Source organism: Octopus bimaculoides, chromosome 3 (assembly GCF_046866305.1).
Source record: "Octopus bimaculoides isolate indiv1 chromosome 3, ASM4686630v1, whole genome shotgun sequence".
Lineage (NCBI taxonomy): Eukaryota > Metazoa > Mollusca > Cephalopoda > Octopoda > Octopodidae > Octopus > Octopus bimaculoides.
In genome coordinates this window covers 77,440,289-77,467,120 of record NC_142930.1, presented here as the reverse complement: position 1 = coordinate 77,467,120, position 26,832 = coordinate 77,440,289, and the positions used below count along the sequence as shown (strand labels likewise).

General features: G+C 38.0%; 1 protein-coding gene and 1 long non-coding RNA gene across 14 annotated transcripts in view; one reads left to right on the top strand and one right to left on the bottom strand.

Annotated features, from left to right (window-relative positions):
* LOC128247375 (BPTF-associated chromatin complex component 1-like) overlaps positions 1 to 25,011 on the bottom strand; it is a 134,861-nt gene extending 109,850 nt beyond the window's left edge. For 2 of the 13 annotated variants that reach the window (XM_089349248.1, XM_089349246.1), the window contains exon 1: positions 23,106 to 23,543. In XM_089349248.1, the coding sequence (XP_089205374.1) occupies positions 23,106 to 23,123 (18 nt within the window). In that variant the 5' untranslated portion in view covers positions 23,124 to 23,543. Of the gene's footprint in view, positions 1 to 23,105; positions 23,604 to 23,638; positions 23,790 to 24,991 lie in introns of those variants that run through there. The other 11 variants (XM_089349242.1, XM_089349243.1, XM_089349252.1 and 8 more) reach the window with 11 other exon arrangements.
* On the top strand, positions 22,031 to 26,559 carry LOC149136597 (uncharacterized). The gene is made up of 2 exons (XR_016241097.1): positions 22,031 to 22,552; positions 23,746 to 26,559. It is a non-coding gene; the product is annotated as an uncharacterized LOC149136597 (long non-coding RNA).
* The last annotated feature ends 273 nt before the right edge of the window (positions 26,560 to 26,832 follow it).

The window sequence follows — 26,832 nt, the reverse complement described above, 5'->3', positions numbered from 1 at the left end:
CGTACTATTTGCCTTATGTCTTAGTCTAAAAGAAGACCTATGGTTATATATTCTCTGTTTCAGATTAATGCTACATCCTACGTAAATATAATTCTCGGTTATTGTACTTATAATACATTTGTAAACTATGTTACGGGTGCAACATCTACCTAATAACGGACAATGGGACTTATTTCTGCAGTTGCACCTAGTGGAGTTATCAACCACACCTATATTATTTCTAATATCTCTATTATTATTATTACAATTATTTACACTAATATTATTTATCCCATCATTATTTAACTCGTTTCCTGATGTGCTATCAGTTAGAATTATTCCTCCAACATTAGGCATATTGATATTATATGAACTAGATCCCTGATTTCCATTATTTTCATTGGAGTTGAGCCCATCATCTACTTCAATTAAACTCTCAACATCAATACTGCTGCATTCTATTTGTTGGTTAAAAATGTAATGCTCGCATTACTTAAATAAATGGAGTAGCATGAAATGTGCGTACTGCAGTCATCTTTAAAATCCGTGTTGCTTATTTTGATTTTTTGATCACCTTGCTTTTGGAATGGTTTTTGGATAATACCATACTATATTCTGGTGCCTAAACATAAGTACCATATCCAATTTTGAATATATATATATATATATATATATATATATATATATATATATATATCTACTTCCTCCCCTTGTTTCTCCCTCTACCACTCTCTCTCTTCCTTACCCCTCGCTGGTCACATGGAGCCATTTTAACAATGCATCCTGCCCTACTCTTCTAAACGCCTGTGTTAGAATGGGGGTAGCTGATGAAGGAAAATGTGGCCAGTGTGTGTTCTGTACTCTGGTTATTAGCATTTTTTTGTTTACGTTTTGTTTGCAATGTCCTGTACCCAGATATGCACCTATATATACAGGTAGACGTAAGTATGCACATACCTGTACATATATATGCATATACTCATTTATTATTTGTGTTATATATATATATATATATATATATATATATATATGTTGTTGGCACTCCCTTGATTATGATGACGAGGATTCCAGTTGATCTGATCAACAGAACAGCCAGCTCGTGAAATCAACGTGCAAGTGGCTGATCACCCCACAGACACGTGTACCCTTAACGTAGTTCCCAGGGAGATTCTGCATGACACAGAGTGTGACAAGGCTGGTCCTTTGAAATACAGGTACAACAGAAACAGGAAGAAAGAGTGAGAGAAGGTTGTGGTGAAAGAGTACAGCAGGTTTCACCCCCATCCCCTGCTGGAGCCTCGTGGAACTTTAGGTGTTTTTGCTCCATAAACATTCACAAACACCCGGTTTGGGAATCGAAATCACGATCCTACGATCGCGAGTCCGCTGCCTTAACCACTGGGCCATTGCACCTCTACCATATATTTATATTATCTTAGTTGAAAAACTTTGATAGGGTAAATATGTTAATAATTACCAGGATAGCAAAATTCACAAAGAGATGTCCTCCTGGGGCTAAAAGCAACAGTAACATCCACCCCTAGGGGTCAGCCACACTTAAGTGGCAATATACTACATTTTATCGTGCAGTTATTGTTAATACTTCATTTAGAGAATTAACATTGCTTGTTTTCACCTTTTCGATATCAGTGAAGAATTTCACTGGAAAAGTAGATATAAGATTGCCAAGATTTTATCTCTCTCATCAAAGATCAGTGGCTATCGGACGCTGACGAAGGGAAATAACCCTGAAACCCGGGTCCGTTCATGCTACAGATCATGATGGGAGGGATAACTTCCCTTGGCAAACAGGACACAGTAGTGTGTCGATAAGCCAGCTGGAGGAGATGTCCTCCTGGGGCTAAAAGCAACAGTAACATCCACCCCTAGGGGTCAGCCACACTTAAGTGGCAATATACTACACTTTATCGTGCAGTTACTGTTAATACATCATTTAGAGAATTAACATTGCTTATATCTAAATTATTATTTATATATATATATATATATATATATATATATATATATATTTATATATATATATATTTATATATATATATATTTATATATATATCTTTTACTCTTTTACTTGTTTCAGTCTTTTGACTGTGGCCATGCTGGAGCACCGCCTTTAGTCGATCAAATCGATCCCAGGACTTATTCTTTAGAAGCCTAGTACTTATTCTATCGATCTCTTTTGCCGAACCGCTAAGTTACGGGGACATAAACACACCAGCATCGGTTGTCAAGCGATGTTGGGGGGGGACAAACACACACATACAAACATATACACACACATACATATATACATATATACATATATACGACGGGCTTCTTTCAGTTTCCGTCTACCAAATCCACTCACAAGGCTTTGGTCGGCCCGAGGCTATAGTAGAAGACACTTGCCCAAGATGCCACACAGTGGGACTGAACCCGGGACCATGTGGTTGGTAAGCTAGCTACTTACCACACAGCCATTCCTACGCCTATATATATCATCATGATCATCGTTTAACGTCCGCTTTCCATGCTAGCATGGGTTGGACAACTTGACTGAGGACTGGTGAAACCGGATGGCAACACCAGGCTCCAATCTAAATTTGGCAGAGTTTCTACAGCTGGATGCCCTTCCTAACGCCAACCACTCAGAGAGTGTAGTAGGTGCTTTTACGTGTCACCTGCACAAAGGCCAGTCAGGCGATACTGGCAACGGCCACACTCGAAATGTTGTCTTTTATGTGCCACCCGCACAAGCCAGTTCAGGGGCACTGGCAACGATCTCACTCGAAAATCCTACGGAGGCCAGTCAGGCGGTACTGGCAACGGCCACGCTCAAAATGGTGCATCTTATGTGCCACCCGCACAAGAGCCAGTCCAGGGGCACTGGCAACGATCTTACTTGGCTTGCTGGGTCTTCTCATGCACAGCACATTTCCAAAGGTCTCAGTCAGTAGTCATCGCCTCAGTGAGGCCCAATGTACGAAGGTCTTGCCTCACCACCTCAGCCCAGGTCTTCCTGGGCCTACCTCTTCCACGGGTTCCCTCAACTGTTAGGGTGTGGCACTTTTTCAGCGCTATCGTCTCTCTTGCACACCACAACTGATGCTTCTAATGTTCAGCTTTTCTCTCAAGATACTTACACTCTGACGGGTATTCACATTAACATTACACATCCAACGGAGCATACTGGCTTCATTCCTTGTGAGCTTACGTATGTCCTCAGCAGTTACAGCCCATGTTTCACTGCCATGTAGCATGGCTGTTCGTACACATGCGTCATACAGTCTGCCTTTTACTCTGAGTGAGAGTCCCTTTGTCGCCAGCAGAGGTAAGAGCTCTCTAAACTTTGCCCAGGCTATTCTTATTCTAGCAGCTACACTTTCAGCGCACCCACCCCCACTACTAACTTGGTCGCCCAGATAGCAGAAGCTATCGACTACCTCTAGTTTTTCACCCTGGAATGAGATAGAAGTTGTTTCCTGTTTGTTTACAGTCTTTATTGCACCTGAACATCTGCCACAAACAAAAACTAACTTGCTAGTTAACCTTCCTTTGATGTTGCTGCACCTCTTATGTGTCCATAGCTTGCACCGGGTACATCTTATAGAGTTACTACCTACTCCTTTTCTACATACTGAGCAGGGCCATCTACCTGAAGGGGTTTGTGTTTTATCTACCTTCCTACTTATTAGGATTTTGGTTTTAGCTAGGTTGACTCTAAGGCCCTTCAATTCTAGACCTTGCTTCCACACCTGAAACTTCTCCTCTAGTTCTGATAGTGACTCCGCAATTAGGGCAACGTCATTAGAATAGAGGAGCTCCCAGGGGCAACCTGTCTTGAACTCCTCTGTGATTGCCTGGAGGACTATGATAAATAGGAGGGGGCTGAGGACGGAACCTTGGTGGACCCCTACCTCTACCCGGAATTCATTGCTGTACTCATTTCCAACCCTCACCTTACTGGCAGCATCTCTGTACATGGCTCGCACAGCTCTCACTAACCATTCTTCTATTCCAAGTTTCCTCATTGACCACCAGATAAGGGATCGGGGGACCCTGTCAAAGGCTTTCTCCATGTCAACGAAAGCCAGGTACAGAGGTTTATCCTTGGCTAGGTATTTCTCCTGCAGCTGTCTTACTAGAATTAAGGCATCAGTAGTGCTTTTACCTGGCACGAACCCAAACTGCATCTCATCTAAATTGATTCGCTCCCTAATTAGTTGGGCTATGACCCCCTCTGTAACTTTCATAACCTGATCTAACAGCTTGATGCCTCTGTAATTATTTGTATCTAAAGTGTCACCTTTACCTTTGTAGCAGTTGACTATGATGCTGCTACACCAGTCATTGGGTATGACTCCTTCGTGTATCACCTGGTTCGTAATACGGGTGACTAGGCTGTAGCCAACACTGCCAGATATTTTGAGCATCTCTGCAGTGATTCCTGACTTATCTACCCTGGTACTATCAACTCGGATAGCTGGTCCCTCTATTGGGTTGACATACGGCAGGCTCTCTTCCTCCCATTCATTCTCTTTATTAAGCAATCTATCGTAGTGGCATCTCCAGACCTCTTTCTTTGCATCCTCATTTAGTGCAAGCGTACCATCATCCATGTGAATACATTTCTCTCCTACGACATCACTATTCTCTCTCCTACACTGTCTTGCAACACGAAATACCTCGAGTCTTTGGTCCTCACGGCGCAGAACATTGGCAAATCTTTCCTTATCTGCTTCCCCTCTGGCTAAATAAACCTGTCGCCTAGCCTCCCTTCTGGCACATTGGTACAATTCCCTGCTACCGCCGTTCTTCCAGTCCTTCCAAGCCTGTTTCTTTTGTCTAATAGCCCCGTCTACCTCCTTGTTCCACCACCACGTTACTCTGGGTCGAGAGGGGACCTTACATCAGCCACAGATCTGGTCGGTGGCTTTCAACAGGTTGTCCCGCAGAAATCTCCAATTGTCTTCCACGTAGTATGATGCTATATCCCCTTCTATTTCGTTAAATGCTTCAAGCAACTTGTCTCTAAGTCTCTGTCCATTTGCAGGGTCTTTAAGTTTCCACACCCTTCTCCTCCAAGTCGGTCTAATTCTGGGAACCCATTTTGCCTTGATCCCAAAGTCGCTAACTACTAATCTATGTTGTGGGGTACATTCTTCACCAGGGTAGGTTTTGGCATTTATAAGCCGTCCTCTTTCCCTATTTCTGGCGAGGATGTAGTCGATTTGGCTAGAGTGTCTGCTGGAGCGGTAGGTGACTAGGTGACTGGCAGGTTTCCTGAAGTTGGTATTGCAGACCATAAGATCGGTTGCATCACAGAACTCCAGCAGTCTGGTTCCCTCCTCATTGCGGGAACCGAAGCCATAGCCTCCATGTATGCCATGGAAGCCTCCAGCATGACCATTGAAGTCTCCAACCACAAAGAGAAGGTCCCTGTCACTCGTCGACGAGGTAGTTTGCAAAAGGGTGTCATAGAATTGGTCTTTCAGACCCATCTGGTAGCCCCGGTTGAGGTGCATAGGCTGAGATGACAGTAGCTAATCTATGATGAAGCACTAGTCTAATCTTAAGTACTCTGTCACTTACTCTAACTACCTCGATTACCTTATCCACCCATTTCTCTGCTAGAAGTATTCCTACGCCCCCGACCCAGAAAATCTTGTACCTGTGTTCTTTGCCTGTGAGGAACCTCGCAGAACCTCCTCTCCATCTTACTTCCTGGATGCTGCATATATCTACGCGTCTCCGTTCAAGCATCTCAACAATTTCACCAGATCTACCTTTCAGCATGCCGATGTTGAGAGTGCCAATCCTAACAGTATGGGTGTTGGGGGTGTGGGCCTGTAGCCTGGGAAGGGGAAAAGCAGTGTCATGCATATATATGTACAACTGGGTACATGACATGGCAAAAGAACATGGACAAAATGATAAACAAGGTACAACAAACAAGCAAGCCACATAGAAACATCTCCTTCATCAGCTGCCACCATTAAAACACCGGCGTTTTGAAGAATTAAGGCAGTACGCATCGTTGAAATCGTTCTTCCCACGAACACAAATTAAATTATTTTCGTGGAGGGTAGTGGCGGATGGAAAACGAGACAGGAAAACGAAACGGTGAATGAACAAACAAGCAAAAAGGCTGTACAGCCAGACGTGAAGTGTGTATGTATTGAACGCTGTGAAGCACGAACAAGAGGGGAAAAGAAGTACGTGTGAGCTTGGGGAGTCCTAGAACGAAAAGAAATAGCAGCCGGACACATGTGACCAAGGCTGTGTAAAGAGAGAGAGTAAGAGTAGCAGAGGAAAAAGAAGGGGAGGAAGTAGAATAAATGTGAGCAACGAGAGGTAGAGAGAGAGAGAGAGATAGTAGTAGTAACGGTGAGAGGCGAAGGACGAATAACAAGAGATAGAGAGAGAGAGAGAGATAGTAGTGACAGGTAGAGGCGAAGAACAGTAGAGGGAAGAACGAGAGGGGGAGATAGATATAGAGATAGAGAGAGTTGCGTTAGAAAAATAGTTAAAACTTACTGTATAAAGGTTAACGCGTGCCTTCTGTTGTGATACAAACAATATATGAGTATATGCATATATATGTACATGTATGTACATACCTTCATCTACATGTTCATATAGATACATAACTGGGTACATGACGTGGCAAAAGAACATGGACAAAATGATAAACAAGGTACAACAAACAAGCAAGCCACATAGAAACATCTCCTTCATCAGCTGCCACCATTAAAACACCGGAGTTTCGAAGAATTAAGGCAGTACGCATCGTTGAAATCGCTCTTCCCACGAACACAAATTAAATTATTTTCGTGGAGGGTAGTGGTGGATGGAAAACGAGACAGGAAAACGAAACGGTGAATGAACAAACAAGCAAAAAGGTTGTACAGCCAGACATGAAGTGTGTATGTATTGAATGCTGTGAAGCACGAACAGGAGGGGCAAAGAAGTACGTGCGCGCTTGGGGAGTCCGTTTCAAGAACTCATCGATGAAAATCCACTATCGCATATAGAAAAATTAATAATTAAAAGCACAATAAATGAGTATAACATAAAACAAAGTAAATATCATAAGATAAAGATAGTAAAATGACTACACGTGTTTCATAACTAATTTTTAAATAGAAAGGAAATTTAAATCGATTAAAATCAATTAAAATTATCGAAAATAAATTCTATTCAAAAATACAGCTAATCTTCAGGTCGTAAATAGAACAATAATTATAATAAATAAATATATATATCAACCAACAATAAGTATCAAATGAATTTATATAAAATACTTATTTTATAAAGATAGAAAAATTATTAAAAATATCAAAATATCAAAATAATAAACATTCCATAATCATCCCTACATCAATTATAATATATGCTAACATGTATATTATATACAAAAACCAGCTTACATAATTATCGTTTCAAATACAATTTAAACGAAGTTTAAGGATAAAATAATAATAAAGATAAAATTAGTACATATTTAACCAGTATAATAGTTAAAGCTATACTATTTAAAAAAAAACGTTTATTAAATTATCATTAAAAATCAATTGAATAATAGAAAAATACAAGAATACTTATTTCTACAAACATAGAAATAAAATAAAAATAAAAATAAAAATATGAATGAAAAAGTTAAGAATGAAAAAAATTATTAAGAATAAAAGATTAAACTTTATATATACTAAGTTTAATAAAAAAAACCCTTTAACGATATTATCTATATATATAAAAATGAGAATGTGTGTCTGTCTGTCTGTCTGTGTGTGTGAATCCCTAAAACTCGAGAACTACACAACCAATTTCATTCAAATTTTACACATGCCTTACTTAGGGTTCCAGTTGTGTTTTAGTAAAAAAAAATTATTAACTTCTTGCAGAGTTCGAGCACACGGCAACATAATATCTCCTCCACTATTTAAGTATTACGTGTCAAAAGTGAAACAAAAACACTCATGTCAAATACTTTCACTTTAAAAATGAAACTATTCCACTAACTGAAACAATCACATTTCGATACTGTAGTGACAAATACTTTCACAGAGAGAGAAAGAGAGAAAGAGAGAGACAGAAAGAGAGAGACAGAGAGAGATGTATATGTATACATATACATGTATATGTACACCATTTTGATACTGTAATGACAGATACTTTCAGAGAGAGAGAGAGATGTATATGTATACATATAGATGTACACGTATATGTATATATATATAGATCTATACATACATGTATATGTATACATATGTGTAGATGTATATATATATATATAGATGTACATGTAATATGTACACATATATACATATATACATGCATACAGATATCTATACATATATACACCCATCACACACACATACACATGCACACAAACACACACATTAGTCATTTGTTTTCTTATCCAAAACTACGTCAAAAGTACTGAATGGATCTTTATGAAATTTGGAAATTATATTCTTTGCATAACGGCCATAACTCCCATGAAAATTCATATATTTTTGATGTTGATGAAATTTTAACCCGAACATAACAGATGAGCATTATTTAGAAAATGATGTCACACGTTATTGAGGCTACCATTCTTTCTGGATGTGCAAAAGGGGATGACGTCTTTATTCCAAGAATTCCTCTTACTCCATCAGGAGCAGACATTCCTTTTACATTCAGAAGACTACAATTCCCCCTTCGTGTGACTTTTGCCATGTCCATAAACAAATATCAGGGTCAAACACTGTCTGTAGCTGGTCTTCTCTTGGAAGAGCCCTGCTTCTCACATGGACAACTGTATGTTGGCTGCTCAAGAGTGGGCAGCAACAAAAAACCTATTTGTATATGCTCCACAAGGGAAAACAAGGAACATAGTTTACAATGAGGTGTTATAATCACAACAGCAAGAAAGTATGTACATGATCACCTTCTTTTACGAAACTTCATTGACTTTCATATATTTATATTGATATACATATATATACGTGTGTTTGGGTGCGTGTGTGTATATACATCTCTATATATAAAGATGATGCGTAGTCTAGACGGCGTTTTTAGATTTCATTATTCTCTTTAACCAGGGCAACGCCGGGTATTTCTGCTAGTAAACAATAAAGACTAACTATTAATCAAATATTATTAATCAAGAATAATCGAAAATATATCAACACTATATATATATATATATAACACTATATATATATATATATATATATATATACTCCTGTGCCTATACATATATATATCTGCTACTATAGCCTTGGGCCAACCAAAGCCTTGTGAGTGGATTTGGTAGACGGAAACTGAAAGAAGCCTGTCATATATATGTATATATGTGTACATATACATACATGTGTGTGTGTTTGTCCCCCCACCATCGCTTGACAACTGATGCTGGTGTGTTTACGTCCCCCATAACTTCGCGGTTCGGCAAAAAGAGACCGATAGAATAAGTACTAGGCTTACAAAGAACAAGTCCTGGGGTCGATTTGCTCAACTAAAGGCAGTGCTTCAGCATGGCCACAGTCAAATGACTGAAACAAGTAAAAGAGTATATATATATACATATATACATTTATATAATTATATTAGTAGAAAGTGATGTGTTTTCTTCATAATTATGATTTTCTTTTTTATATAATTATAGATATATATAGGTGTGAACATGTGTACCTATAAGTATATCTGGGTGTATGTGCGTTAAAATATATAGATATATACATACAAGTGTGTGATTGGGCATATGCTTGTGTCGGACTGTATGTACACAAAACTCTCTGACTAAGTATATGTTTTCCTGTTTATCTTATTTTTTCCTTTTAACTTTTCTTCTTCGACCTTCTTTTTTCTCAAAAAAGCAAAAACTGATAGGGCCGTTTTATCTAAACAGGAAAGCAAGATTTCCACATTCATATTTTGAATTTTTGTGTTTCTGCAGTCTTGTTTGCATTTTATTCATTCCCTAACTAGACAACATTGCAACATTACAGCTGGCACTCAAAATCTTTAGTGAGGCACAACTTTATCTACTTATGTACCCGATGAGAGACCCAGACTACAAAATGGATCCAAAACGTTGAACAGAGTCCCACAGATAAAGTACAATGGCAGAATGGGTCGACACAAACATTGTACAGAATAAATTTTAATATCAAATCCATCTTCTCGTTACTTAATATAATTACTCCAACTGACACAGTGGAGTTCCTTAAGTATATCTAAAAACCATGCCAAAACAGATACTGGGGTCTGGTGCAGTCTTCTGCCTGGCCAACTCCTGCCAAACCGTCCAACCCCTGTCAGTATTGAAGGCAGATGTTAAATGATTTTTTATTATAGTTTCAGCTTAGAGCTGCGGCCATGCTGATGCACCACCGTGTTGCTAAACTGTTATTACAGGGAGCTTCTTACAATATGTGGCACTTGCTGAAGAATGGAGTTTGATTTAGCAACCCTCATTTGCACCTCCTGCCGTGATGTAGGTTCATCTGGGACTCTCGACAGGAAGAGGTCCAGCTTTGATTTAAAAACCTCTACGTCTACTTTGTGCAGGTTCCTCAGGCTCTTTGGGAGAATATTAAAAAGCTGTGGGCCCCTGAAACCCAAACTGTTGCAGTAACTGGTCCTGAAGCGCGATGGCATTGCTGGGATCTTTGGCACTATACAGTGTCGTCTGCCAAAATTTGGCACAATTCCTTCCAGGGTCTTCCAGATGTATATTACTGCATACCTCTCCAGGGAGTAGAGTCTTAGCTGTTTCAGCCTTTCCCAGTAGCTGAGCAGTTGCAAAGAGACAATCTTCTTTGTGAATCTTCTCTGGATTGCTTCAAGGTCTGCTGTTAATTTCACATTGCTGGGTGACCACAGCTGTGAGCAGTAATCCAGGCGGCTGAGGACGAATGTTCTCCAGAGGATCATCATGGTTTCCTTATCTCTGGTTCTGAATGTTCTCAGGATCCATCCAGCCAACCGTCTGCACTTTGTTGCCATCCTGGTAATGTGCACTTGGAAAGAGGTATCATCACTCATGTCGATACCCAGGTCTCTCACTGATTTAGGCTCTGGGATTGAAATTCCTTGCAGACCAGTGTACTCTGTAAGTTTCATATTGAGTTTTGGGCGTTGGTAGCGCAGGGCTTGGAATTTTTCAGCATTAAACTGCATATTATTACCCTTAGCCCATCTGTAAACTGAGTCCAACTCCTGCTGCAGGTGTGCAAAATCACTGGAGTTCTGTATTTTCTGCGAGACTTTTGTATCGTCTGCGTAGCTTGCAAGAGTGGCTATATGATGATATATATATATATATAAATTATAATACAGGGTATCTAAGAGATACTGCCATGCTGAAAAATAGCAGTCAAATCCTGACTCTAAACCACAATAAATGTCCACATAGCACAAGGATTTCTGGCTTTGCATAAATAATGCAAAGCATTATTTATGCAAAACCAGAAATCCAGGATCTGGAATTATCTTGTTATTTTTACTGGTTTATTTTGTTTTCGTCTTCGCTCCTTGTGCTATGTGGACATTTATTGTGGTTTAGAGTCAGGATTTGACTGCTATTTTTCAGCGTGGCGGTATCTCTTAGATACCCTGTATTATAATTTTAAATAATTATTACCTTTGATGGTTTTTATTCCCATGCTGGCCACTTGATAAAATCAATATTTTAAATATCGATCTTATCCTTATTTATATAAATTTGTTTTGTCAGTGTATTTACTGCGCTGATATTCTGTCCGTATCGCACAAGGAGTTTTTAGGCGGACTATTTAAGCTAGTCGTGTACATACGTGCATATATATGTGTGTATACGTCCGTATATGTAAGTATACTGTTTATATACATATATTTGTATTTATGTGCTTGAGTATATTCCACCGATGAAGGCAAAGCATTATTTATGCAAAGCCAGAAATCCAGGATCTGGAATTATCTTGTTATTTTTACTGGTTTATTTTGTTTTCGTCTTTGCTCCTTGTGCTATGTGAACATTTATTGTGGTTTAGAGTCAGGATTTGACTGCTATTTTTCAGCGCGGCGGTATCTCTTAGATACCCTGTATTATAATTTTAAATAATTATTACCTTTGATGGTTTTTATTCCCATGCTGGCCACTTGATAAAATCAATATTTTGAATATCGATCTTATCCTTATTTATATATATATATATATATATATATATATATATATATGTGGCACTTTTTCACGCAGCTATCCTCATCCATTCTCACCACATGTCCATACCAGCGCAATCGTCTCTCTGTGGTGTGCAAGAGAGACGGTTGCGCTGGTATGGACATGTGGTGAGAATGGATGAGGATAGCTGCGTGAAAAAGTGCCACACCCTAACAGTTGAGGGAACCCGTGGAAGAGGTAGGCCCAGGAAGACCTGGGCTGAGGTGGTGAGGCAAGACCTTCGTACATTGGGCCTCACCGAGGCGATGACTACTGACCGAGACCTTTGGAAATGTGCTGTGCGTGAGAAGACCCGGCAAGCCAAGTAAGATCGTTGCCAGTGCCCCTGGACTGGCTCTTGTGCGGGTGGCACATGAGATGCACCATTTTGAGCGTGGCCGTTGCCAGTACCGCCTGACTGGCTCCCGTAGGATTTTCGAGTGAGATCGTTGCCAGTGCCCCTGGACTGGCTTGTGCGGGTGGCACATAAAAGACACCATTTCGAGCGTGGCCGTTTTCGTGCGGGTGACACGTAAAAGCACCCACTACACTCTCAGAGTGGTTGGCGTTAGGAAGGGCATCCAGCTGTAGAAACTCTGCCAAATTAGATTGGAGCCTGGTGTTGCCATCCGGTTTCACCAGTCCTCAGTCAAATCGTCCAACCCATGCTAGCATGGAAAGCGGACGTTAAACGATGATGATGATGATATATATATATATAGACACACATGCACATACACAATAGGCTTCTTTCAGTTTCCATCTGCCAAATCCACTCAAAAGGCTTTAGTCAGCCCAAGGCTACAGTAGACACTTGTTGAAGGTGCCGTGCACAAAGCCACACCCGTACCTATACATATACATATATACACACACACATATATATATATACAGAGAGAGAGAGAGAGAGAGAGATTTTACTTTAAAATTTGATTTAAACTAATTATTTGCAGGAAACTCTTTGGGGCATATATTTTATACTAACCAATGAGATACACTTAGAAGGTTATATAAGTAGACATACTGTTTTCGCATTAAGAATGATTAAGGAAGAGAAAGTAGATTGTGATAAGTATCCAACTTTCAGATGATAATGTTACATAAATTATACACCATACATAAAATGACCAACACCAAATTTTCTGTCGAACTCCATGGTCCTTTTCTTCTAGGATTCACATTTATCACAATATCCTATGATATCATTAACTCATACCTCTTCTACTATTAATTCACTGATTGAGTTTGCAAACTCAGTATTACAAAATCTTTTACAATGGTAACCAAATTCTCAGTAATTCTGTTTTGAACTAGAACATGGACCATGAACTTACTTTTTTAGTCATATCATTACAACTTCCAACGCCTATTTAAAACCTAGCATCACAAAATTAACAAAGGAACCTCTACATGGCATTCTCTGATTGCTAGAAATAACAGTCAAATTCTCTTCGAATTACACTACTGCCTTTAAAAGAGAACACTGGGTAACATAGTTCTACATGCATTAGACCTAAAAATATAAGATGATCGTGGCTGAGCTAACAAATAACATTCGATCATGAATAATCCCAGTCCCATAAAGTTTGTGAAGAAGCACGACCACAAATGAAAATAATTCAATGAGGAAACCTTCTAATCTTGGTAGAAAAAGCAACCAAATTTCCCATAAATCCGACCATATAAAAAAAAACGAAATGACATATAAGATAAAATAACACTAGATATATTATGTCAAAGAGACAGTGGTTACTGGTGAAACTCCCTTGATCATACATTTGCTTTATGAGGTTTACCAAAACTGAATTTCTGTAAATTCTATGTATTTTGAGATTTTACTGAGAAAAATCTCAATCCTATTTTTACTTGCACTTTTTCTAGATCCAGAAAATCACCAAAGTAACAAGCACAGACTGGTTAATAGTGGTGTGACATGCCACTTTTATCACTGAGTTTTCAAGACCCAGTCAGGATTAAAGAACATGTTTCAAGATATGCAGAATATATGTGTGTGTGTAAGTATATATATATATATATATATATATACACACACACACACATGAATGGGAACATGAAACTCTGAGTAGCAGTTTTTGTGATATTTTGTGATGTTTTTGCAGCTTTAATAATAAAGCATATTACCTCTGCCTCTGGTATCCGAGTACTATTTTTTCTCACCTTGTTTCACATTTATGTGCTTACTCTGGTATATATATATATATATATATATATATATATATATATATAAATATATATATTTGTATTTATAGATCTCTACCAAAAATTTGGTAAAAATATTGTACCTGTTATCAACGTAACAAAATTCTCATATGAAAGGTTGTTAATCATACAATTTTGTGTGCATATCAATTTAAATAAGAGCTATAACACAATCCATTGTAAAGACTTTATTAATGACCTATGAACATTTCGATGCAATATCCCGACTCACTCCTGTATCTTATAAAATATGGAATATTGTATCTCTTCAGGGTCAGATTTGATTAATTCATAGCAGACAGTAAATAACAGACAACATTAATAGTTGTCCTTAAATTACATGTGTATAAACAGGTTGAAATGACATGAAACATATTGACACTGCATACAATATCAGTTAAGAAAACCGTTACATAGTAAAGTAAGTAAGTAAGTGGTGTTGTTAAATTAGGATATTAACCTAGGATGTTAAGTAGCGAACGAGTAAGGGACGCTATAAATTTCAATAAAAACCGTTGGACTTTTGAAAGTAAATAAAACGAAGAAAGAAAATAAACTGCTATATATTATATTAAAAAATATATTTATAAATTAATGGTCAAAGAGAGGTAAATCTAGTAAATAATATTTATGTAAAATATAATCTACTCAAATGTACATAATCATATCAAATAATTATATTTCATTTTAAGTTTAGGACATTATTTTAAGGTTATGTAAACAAGATAAATTAGAGAATATAAATTATAAATAATAATAAGTAAAATAAATTAGGTTACATTCAGATTGCAGCTATCAAAGTTTAAGAAAAATTATAATAAATTAACTTAGTAATGGGTTTCAATACAATATTAAAAACAATATCAAAAGAAGGAACGGATTTAATCGATAAAGTAAAAAGCAAACAACTATCACGATGTAATCGTTACTATCTCACATATAAATATAAATGAAAAATTAAGTAACTATTATGATGTAAAGTAGGTAGATGAAAATGACACCATTATATCAAATAATTCATTAGATACTTGAGAAAAAAAACCAACTCACTTAAAAAATTTTTTATCTGTAATATACTATAATAAAAATAAAGTTAAAGTTAACATAAAAAATTTTTTTTTCCATTGTCAAAGAGAGGTAAATCTGGCAAAATAATATATATTTTTAGAATCTAAATAAATCAGTCAATGTTATTAATCCTATCATATCGTTATATTGATTTTTAAATTAAAATATTTTTGAGACAAATAAAGGATATGCAATCAAGATAAATAAGAGATTATAAATTACAAATTACAAAGTTACTAAATTACTAAATTAGGTTACACTCAAATAGCAACCACTGAAATCTTAAATATACATTAACTTAGTAATAAGATTAAATAAAAGAGGGGATTAAAATGATAAAGCAAGCAGTCATCCAAAATTTTTATGTCATCTATACAAAAATTACATAGAAATATAAGAGAAACTTCAATAAAGTAGGAACCAAACTTACTATTGTACATATATGGAAAGGTTATATGAAATTAAAGCTAAACAAATTTAATATAATATCCCGGTATGTAGTTAAAGCTAAACCAAGTTAAAATAATATCCTAGTATGAAGTTAACTAACCTCTCCAAAATAGATTAAAGAAATAAAAACGTATGTTTATTCATATGTTGACATCTGAAAGCTCTATATGTGATTTTGTTAACTAGGTCACCCTTGGAAAAAAGTATGAAATACAATTCTAAATTACAGAGGGAACAAAAATCTTTGCCCTTGTTGTAAGGAAACAACCTTCCTATAATTGACCATTCTAAAGAATACTCCTTATTTTGGTCTTTAAGTTGCCAAATTAAACTACTAAGCGCCGTGCTATTTTGTTTCTTTCTATCTCTAAATGTTGAATAATGATTCAATATTCTTTTCGAGATTTCAAGCGAAGACGAACCAATATAAATCCTAATTTCATTTTTGGTTAATACATTACACTTGTATACAGCATTTTTAGTTTTAGCATTTACACTTAGGAATTTAATTCTATTAGGATTAAGTTCAGATATTACTATTTTGTTGTTATTATTAATATTGGTACTATTATTTTTTGATGACTTTTAGATTATGTATAATTGTGTCACCTGGAAAATTCAGATTATTACCTATATTTATATTACTAGAATCTTCAATAAAATTAGAGCTTAATAATTTCAAGTTATGGGCGGCGATAATTTGTGTTAAATTCTTGGTATTAGAAAAGCCAAATCTTACCTTATGTACCTTATGTGCATTTATGATTATATATATATGATATATATATATATATATATATATATATATATATATACATACCATATATTTCTTTCCATGTAAACATCACTCGATCTCTGTTTTGTCTTAAATTCATGCTTATTTATGTATCGCTTTTTCTTTACTTTATTCAAGTTATGCTCCTCTAAGCCCAAACCTGTCTAAAATTTTGTCTCTCCTCCCTTTAAAAATTACGACTTAATTCTCATTCAATTATGTTACCGATTTAAGCATTTAATCTCACGATTTATACACTGGTCTCTTTCAACTTTGTTCTAAAAACCCAAGGAATTTAACCAGCATGATGTACTGTTGCCTGTACCTTCTCTCTCTCTCTCTCTCTGCACCACTATTTCCCTCTCCCCCTCTCTCTCTGCATCACTACTTCTCTCTCCCCCTCTCCCTCTTCGACTCGTATGTGACCCTAACTCTATATAACCAGTTGAATTTCCAACTTCATCCTAATTCGTCTTCGAATCTTTCTGCTGACAGAACTACAACTTAGATCTCCAAAATATGTACAGCTAAGAAAATTTTTATCCTTCTAACTTTCATATATTATCCCTTCTTTCTGCGCCTTCCCACCCCCTTCTCTATTATCTATATATTTCTTTCCATGTAAACATCATTCGATCTCTGTTTTGTCTTAAATTCATGCTTATTTATGGTTTTTTCTTCTTTATCTTATTCAAGTTATTGCTTTTTCTTTACTTTATTCAAGTTATGCTCCTCTAAGCCCAAACCTGTCTAAAATTTTGTCTCTCCTCCCTTTAAGAATTACGATTTAATTCTCATTCAATTATGTTACTGATTTAAGCATTTAATCTCACGATTTATACACTGCTGTCTCTTTCAACTTTGTTCTAAAAACCCAAGGAATTTAACCAGCGTGATGTTGTGTTGCCTGTACCTCTCTCTCTCTCTCTCTGCACCACTATTTCCCTCTCTCCCCCTCTCTCTCTGCATCACTACTTCTCTCTCCCCCTCTCCCTCTTCGACTCGTACGTGACCCTAACTCTATATAACCAGTTGAATTTCCAACTTCATCCTAATTCGTCTTTGAATCTCACTGCTGACAGAACTACGACGAAGCTCTCTTAGCTCACGGTATTCCTGCCCTCTCACCCCCTCCACCAGTACCGGAAGTTTAGATCGTCTACCATCCTTAGCTGTCTCCCGCGAACACTGCTAGTGACCTTATACCAAACCTCCCCTCTTATTGACCTTATAGCGCATAAAGATTGTGTAGTATATGCAGGTTGTAGGTATTGTTTCGTTTATGAATTCTGCCAAATGCAAGCTTTCTTTTCAGGTGCACGACACTGCTTTCCCCCATCCCAGGGTCTCACAGGCTTGAACTGAGACGCGTAGATTTGTGCTGCATCCAAGAAGTTAGATGGAGAGGAGGTTCTGCGAGGTTCCTCACAGGCAAAGAACACAGGTACAAGATTTTCTGGGCAGGGAACACTGACGGGGTCGGGGGTGTGGGAATACTCCTAGCAGAGGAATGGGTTGATAAGGTAATTGAGGTAGTTAGAATATGTAACAGAGTACTTAAGATTAGGCTAGTGCTTCATGCCCCTCAACCGGGGCTACCGGATGGGCAGAAAGACCAATTCTACGACACCCTCCTGCAAATTACCTCATTGACGAATGACAGGGACCATCTCTTTGTGGCTGGTGATTTCAATGGTCATGTCGGACGTCATGCAGGGGTTTTCCATGGCATTCATGGAGGCTATGGCTTCGGTTCCCGCAATGAGGAGGGAACCAGACTGCTGGAGCTTTGTGATGCAAACGATCTTATGGTTTGCAATACCAATTTCAAGAAACCTGCCTGTCACCTAGTCACCTACCGCTCCGGCAGACACACTAGCCAAATCGACTACATCCTTGCCAGAAATAGGGAGGCTTATAAATGCCAAAACCTTCCCTGGCGAAGAATGTACCCCTCAACACAAATTAGTAGTTAGCGACTTCGGGATAAAGGCAAAAAGAATGCTCAGAAGTAGACCGAACAGACAGAGATTTAGAGACATACTACTTGAAGCATTTGACGAAATAGAAGGGGATATAGCATCATACAATATGGAAGACAACTGGAGGTTCCTACAGGACAACCTGCTGAGTGCTGCCGACCAGATCTGTGGCTGGTGTAAAGTCCCCTCTCGACCCAAAGTAACTTGGTGGTGTAACAGGGCTATCAGACAAAAGAAACAGGATTGGAAGGACTGGAAGAATGGAGGTAGCAGGGAAGTGTATCAGACTGCTAGAAGGGAAGTTAGGAGACAGGTTTATCTAGCCAGAGGGGAAGCAGATAAGAAAATGTTTGCCAATGTTCTGCGCCGTGAGGACCAAAGACTTGAAATATTTCATGTTGCAAGACAGTCTGTGAGAGAGAATCGTGATGTCGTGGGAGAGAAATGTGTTCGCATGAATGATGGTACGCTTGCTCTAAATGAGGCTGCAAAGAAAGAGGTTTGGAGACGCCACTATGAAAGATTGCTCAATAAAGAGAATGAATGGGAGAAAGAGAGTCTGTCGAATGTCGACCCAACAGAGGGACCAGCTATCTGAGTTGAGAGTTCCATGGTAGATAAAGCAATTATGAGTATGAAGACAGGGAAAGCCCCCCAGCCCATCAGGAATCACTGCAGAGATGCTCAAAATATCTGGCAGTGTCGGCTATAGCCTAGTGACCCATATTGTTAACCAGGAGAGGGTCATAGACCAACTAATTAGGGAGCGAGTCAGCTTAGATGAGATGCAGTTTAGGTTCGTGCCAGGGAAAAGCACCACTGATGCTATATTTCAGGTAAGACAGCTGCAGGAGAAATACCTAGCCAAGGATAAACCTGTGTACCTGGCTTTCGTCGACATGGAGAAAGCCTTTGAAAGGGTCCCCCGATCCCTTATCTGGTGGTCAATGAGGAAACTAGGGATAGAAGAATGGTTAGTGAGAGCTGTGCAAGCCATGTACAGAGACGCTGTCAGTAAGGTGAGGGTTGGCAATGAGTACAGTGAAGAATTCCGGGTAGAGGTAGGGGTCCACCAAGGTTCTGTCCTCAGTCGCCTCCTATTTATCATAGTCCTCCAGGCGATAACAGAGTAATTCAAGACAGGATGTCACTGGGAGCTCCTTTATGCTGATGACCTTGCACTAATTGCTGCTCAGTATGTAGAAAAGGAGTAGGTAGTAACTCTATAAGATGTACCCGGTGCAAGCTATGGACACATAAGAGGTGCAGCAATATCAAACGCAGGTTAACTGGGAAGATAGTTTTTGTATGTGGCAGATGCTCATGTGCAATAAACACTGTAAACAAACAGGAAACAACTTCTATCTCATTCCACAGAGAAAAACTAGAGGTAGTTGATAGCTTCCGCTATCTGGGTGACCAAGTTAGTAGTGGGGGTGGGTGCGCTGAAAGTGTAGCTGCTAGAATAAGAATAGCCTGGGCAAAGTTCAGAGAGCTCTTACCTCTGCTGGCAACAAAGGGACTCTCACTCAGAGTAAAAGGCAGACTGTATGACGCATGTGTATGAACAGCCATGCTACATGGCAGTGAAACATGGGCTGACTACTGAGGACATGCGTAAGCTCGCAAGGAATGAAGCCAGTATGCTCCGTTGGATGTGTAATGTCAGTGTGCATACTCGACAGAGTGTAAGTATCTTGAGAGAAAAGCTGAACATCAGTTGTGGTGTGCAAGAGAGACGATTGCGCTGGTATGGACATGTGGTGAGAATGGATGAGGATAGCTGTGTGAAAAAGTACCACACTCTAACAGTTGAGGGAACCCGTAGAAGAGGTAGGCCCAGGAAGGCCTGGGCTGAGGTGGTGAGGCAAGACCTTCGAACATTGGGCCTCACCGAGGCGATGACTACTGACCGAGACCTTTGGAAATGTGCTGTGCGTGAGAAAACTCGGCAAGCCAAGTGAGACCTAAATCCAAGGCCTCTGCCAGGGGTGTAGCCAGCCCACTTATGCACACCTTTTCTACATTGGACACTAAACTCCACTTGCGAAGACTTGTTGAGGCAAGTGAAATCGAACTAAATTCGACGACTGGCACCCGTGCCAACGTAGTCTCCTTCATTGGACATGAAACTCAGCTTGCGAAGACTTATTGGGACAAGCGAAAGCGAAATCGAGATAGCACCTGTGCCCAGCGTCGCCTTTCTGGCACTTGTGCCCGTGACATGCATAAGGATTTTCGAGTGAGATCGTTGCCAGTGCCCCTGGACTGGCTCTTGTGCGGGTGGCACATAAAATACACCATTTTGAGCGTGGCTGTTGCCAGTACCGCCTGACTGGGCTTCGTAGGATTTTCGAGCGAGATCATTGCCAGTGCCCCTGGACTGGCTCTTGTGCAGGTGACACATAAAATACACCATTTTGAGTGTGGCCGTTGCCAGTACCGCCTGACTGACCTTCATGCAGGTGACACGTAAAAGCACCCACTACACTCTCTGAGTGGTTGGCGTTAGGAAGGACATCCAGCTGTAGAAACTCTGCCAAATCAGATTGGAGCCTGGTGTTGCCATCCGGTTTCACCAGTCCTCAGTCAAATCGTCCAACCCATGCTAGCATGGAAAGCGGACGTTAAACGATGATGATGATGATGATGATGATGATATACCAGAGTATATACTCAAAAATATTCATAAAACATTTTATCCTTTTATTATAATTATTCTTCTTAAATAATCCTCTGAATAACCCTAAACTTTATACAATATAGCAGTATTGCTTAAAATATTTAACTGTAGTACTAGATGATAAGATCCCCACCACCACCACCGTTTCATTATCAATGCTAGTGGCTAGCCCCCTTAATTGTCAGCTAACATCTTGATTTAAGTTTTCCTTTACCAAATCCCATGAATAAATCTTGATTTTTATAACTATACCCACTGATTTCTGTCGACTCCCTCAGCCCTACTCCTAACAGACCCAGCCGTAGATATACAATGATTTGATAAAACTAGTCTATAAATTAAAACTGACCCCGTATAAAAGTTATCTTCCTGATAACTTAGTAGCTTTTAAGTGGAAGGAAGGGTAACTTGGAGATTTTAGGCAAAATTATACTGTGTCCATCTGTTTTATTTTAATTAAATTCTATGTCTTTGTGCAGCTGAGGATTGGTCTGCTTTTAAATTGATGTAATGGTTGCATTGTTCAATTAAATGGAGTTGCGTGAAGTGATCGTACTGCATTACCTCTGGATATCCTTGTTGCTTATATATATATATATATATATATATATATATATATATATATATATATATATATATATATATATACGCGAGTGAGAGAATAAAGAGTCTTTTAAGGGAAATCAGGTTGTTATTACTAGCTAACTGGATCACTTCGTAGGTCCTCTTTGTGGCTACCACTAGAACCAATGACAACGGAGGAATCAAATTGCAAACCACGATAAAGCGCTGCCTATGAGAATGAGTTGTGTTTTAAACATTTTTATTAACTGTATATGATAAGCTCATTATTATTATTATCATTATTATTATTTTAAACCCTTCGATCAAAATTTCAAGTTCCAAACCCCAACTCCATAATGACAACTTAGTTGAAGTGTATTTCAACAGAAATATGGTAACAAAGGGTTAATCAGACAAAGGATATGGTATGGGGGTCTTAAGGAGTCATTCGATCAGGCATCACCAACACTACACAACAGGAAACATATCAGGCAGCAAGATTAGATCTCAAGTAACAACTACATCTTAGTCTGACGGAATAGATAGTAGATCAGTTTTGCTAATAAGCCGTCGGTATCTGGATGCATATCAGGGGAGATAACTGCTGATGGGAACCAAAATACAATGATGCGGCAATTAAGGTTTTAAAATATTTTCTAAAACAAATCTTAATTAGTACGACATAGTATTTGTATGTTAATATTTAGCAATATGCAAGTAAAAGTGTAGGAATACAAGAACAAATATATAGTGTTACAAATTACTCGAAAAAGTCAACATTGTAAAAGGCGGGATTTTGTACCATGCTTTGTCATTCCCACGCCTTTATAAAGATAACAGCCTAAAATATAACATAGAAATGATTTTTAATATATAATCAAGCATGCCCTTAAAATACAAATAAAACCAGACATGTATTTTTTCTCGTGACCAAATTACCATTTTAAATAATTTTTTGTTTTCCAAACATTGTCGGTAAGAGAAAACAAAGTGGTGTTTCTCAAATCCAACATTTGAAAGAATTTATAAATATCGACGGGTGAGAAATATTCATCGCACAAGACCGATTAAAAATTATTTAATTAAGGGTGATTTGATCAATGGCAAATCACCCTTAATTATATAATTTTTTCAAGAGTGGAGCTAACGTAAAAGAATTATATATATTCAGATTTAATTCATAAATTATCTTACCTTACTTGCAGAACTCATTGTATGTTTACATAAAGTTGATTAAAAAATAAGGACGATCCTATGTTGAGATTAATACTCTCAAACCCAATGCCGCCAGTTGCCTTTAGATCGGTTTGTTTTTCATCCGCTTCATAATACATTTTTTAAGTAAATGAGAATTTAGAATTGTATTATTTCGTAATTAATTATACACTAAACAAATTAAATTTTAAAATTTTACACACACACATATATGAAGAAGATTAAAAAAAAATTGCTTGCTGCTGACGAAAAATACATCCATTTCATTTTTTTCTTTTTAAAGAAATTAATCATAAAAATGTCACAAATATTTAAAATAATGTAAATTTAGCTAATCGAAAGACTCTTTTGCTGACATACAGGAAGTTGCAACAGTTTCCATGGAGATAGCAAGACAATGAAGGCGAAACTTTTACGTAGACTCTTGGCCTATTGGAAATAGCAGCCAAATCTTTTTTAAACAATACGATAACGTCTAAAAAAAAAGAAACCCCACAAAGGACGACAAGTACCGTTTATTTCCTCGCTTAAGGCAGGCCCAAATGCTTTCCACTTTTTGTAAATAAAGTTCGGTTATGGAGAAATAATTGGTTTTTCTTTATCCTTTTTCTTGTTTCAGTTATTTGACTGCAGCCATGCCGGAGTACCGCCTTGAAGTGTTTTAGTCGAACAAATCAACCCTAGGACGTATTTTAAGCGTAGTACTATCGGTCGCTTTTGCCGAACTGCAAAGTTGTGGGGACGTAAATACACCAACATCGGTTGTCAGGCAATGGTGGGGGAAACACAGACACAAAGACACACACACACACAGATATACAAATCCACTCTCAAAGCATTGGTTGGTCAATGCGAGGCTGAAGGAGTCATCTATGAGCCTGTGGTGATACTCAGACCTAACAACCATAGTAATAGCAGCAACAGATCATCGAACAACATCTGTATCGGAAGCAGCAACAGCAGCAGAAACACAGCACTGACGCCAACGACCCCCAGTACCAGTACTATGGCCGGAGATGACGACCATGCACACACCAGCAACACCAGTGAGGTTACCGGCCCCACGCCCAATATTACCAATGATGGCACCCACATCACCATTGGCAACAGTCTCACCAACGCCACGGGCAGGGATGACCACTACAATGACAACAGCTGCAGCAATATTACCAGACCCATAATAATAACAGCACCGATGGCAGCTCCAACAACAACAGCATATCCAGGCATGGAGCCAACTGAAAATGTGCGAGTAATGTGAGTACAACCTAGCCTAGAAATATGTCAGATCAGCCGGGACAGCCTTCAAGCGGCACCTGTATAACCACAGGTCCTCTTTCAGGATTCTGGAAAGACGATTCGTCACATCCCTGGCCAGCCACAGTGAAACCACCAAACACCCAGGCATTTACCTGAATAGCAGAAGTGAAATCTTTAGTCCTTGCCCACATGAAAGGAAGTAGTTCCTATCATATCTATGTACCCCATCATGACTACAATCAACTTCGACCCACCAACACCGGCAAAGAGTTTGACTAGAGCATACACTAATGCCCCACAAACACACACCCCAACACGGCGGACACCTACCCAACATACTTTTTTCCACCACCCCACCCCCAATATAAACTCCCACACATATTGTACCTCTACACACACACTATATGCACACATCAAGACCCCACAAATTTATCCAATACATAAAAGAAAGAAAGCACGCAAACAAACACAGATGTGTATGGTCACACCGCTTGCAAAGGTTATACATACAGTAACACTACATACATTCCATTTCCACACAAACATAAACCTTAAGGAGACACACATTTCCTACAAACTTTTCCAGAAAACTCTTACCAACTTACAGTGTAACCACCCCAGTGGCGATCTTTTGGTACCAAGGGACATAACTCTTAACTGAACTCCCTTCTCATTTTATTTCATCAGCAACTATGAACCAGATGTATCTATTCACTTAATACTCTGTTGAATCCTTAGCGTGAAACTGATTGGTACTGTACATTATCACATTATGCTGTTGTAATGCACGAAATAAACTTGCTTTTATCTTGAGCTGAAATCGGTGACAATCCCTCCAAACATTGGATCATATACGGTATGATGAAGTTATAAATTTACATGTATTATATTAAAAACGTGTACATTAGGACAGGATAGAAAAAATATATATATAATATACAAGTTAAGTTAAAAGTATACATCTACGGACCGTTTCTGGGTACTACTCAAGCAGAGCGGACCCGAACGCGCTGTCGCGCGTCCGCGCTAGCTAGTCGTGAGTGGTCGATCCTACGTAAAGTGCGCGCGAAACGTTAGAAGCTGCAATCATTGAAAATGTGGAGCCAGGAACTACGATTTTCACGGATATGTGGCCCATTCTGGTCACGGATAAAACGTAGACTGAAATATAAAAGTGGATCATGTGGTAACATGAAATGGTCACATATTGATGAGCCAATGTACCGTGATTATTACGATATGAAGTGTGGGAATTCGTGGGAGAACTTTCAGACATTTATCAAGCACATAGCCGAAATATATCCACAGTGATTTCAGAAAAGTAAAGGTTACAGTTTTTTTTTTCTTTTTGCGTTTAGCTGTTATTTCTAGCATATCAAGTTTCCCTCAGTGTCTAATCCCAATGTGCACCTTTTTTAAAATTTATTTACGTTGTTTAGAAAATAAAAATTATTTTGTTCACAAAATTTAATTAAAAGAAAAAAAATGTATGAAGTTAACAAAAACAGATAGTGTGTTATTTTTATTCCTTCTACCTATCTACGTTGTTTAGAAAAGTAAAAAGTAATTTTAAAAAAATTATTTACTTTGTTTAAAAGAAATTATTTACTAATTTGCATGCGCACAAATGTATTCATTTGCACGCGCGCTCGCGTGCACTTTTCGTAGGATCTACCACTCACGACTAGCTAGCGCGGACGCGCGACTGCGCGTTCGGGTCCGCTCTGCTTGAGTAGTACCCCGTTTCTGGGATGTGTCTATTAATATGGTGTTGTACTCATATTAGAGATTAGACACTCCCTTCATCAGGATGTTTGTTATACATAAAGAAGAAAGAATAAACATATAGAAAACATAAAAAGCTTAGAGTGACATATACAATATGTTAACATACAAGTAAAAAACAACTGGTCCGTAGATGTATACTTTTAACTTAACTTGTATATTATATATATATATATATATTTCTATCCTGTCCTAATGTACACGTTTTTAATATAATATATGTAAATTTATAACTTCATCATACCGTATATATTTACCCATTATATGTTATATTATATCATAATGTACGTTTATATATCGTAATGTTTTAACTTAAATTCTTATATTCTTATACAATTTGGTAATTATGCATGTTTATAGATATTTTAAAATAAATATTTTGAACATTCATGATATTTCTAAAGTTTATATCGTTGTATTTGCCTGTCTTTTTAGCGTACCTTTTAGACACCTTAGAGACTGAAAACTATAAATTTATTTATTGATTCCTGAAGGAATTGAACACACATATTATATCTTGTGTTGGACATATGGTATTGTTCCTGTGGTTTTCCACCCTTATGTATCTATTTTTACTATAAGATGTATATACACACACACACACACACACACACACACACACACACACATATATATATATATATATATATATATATATATA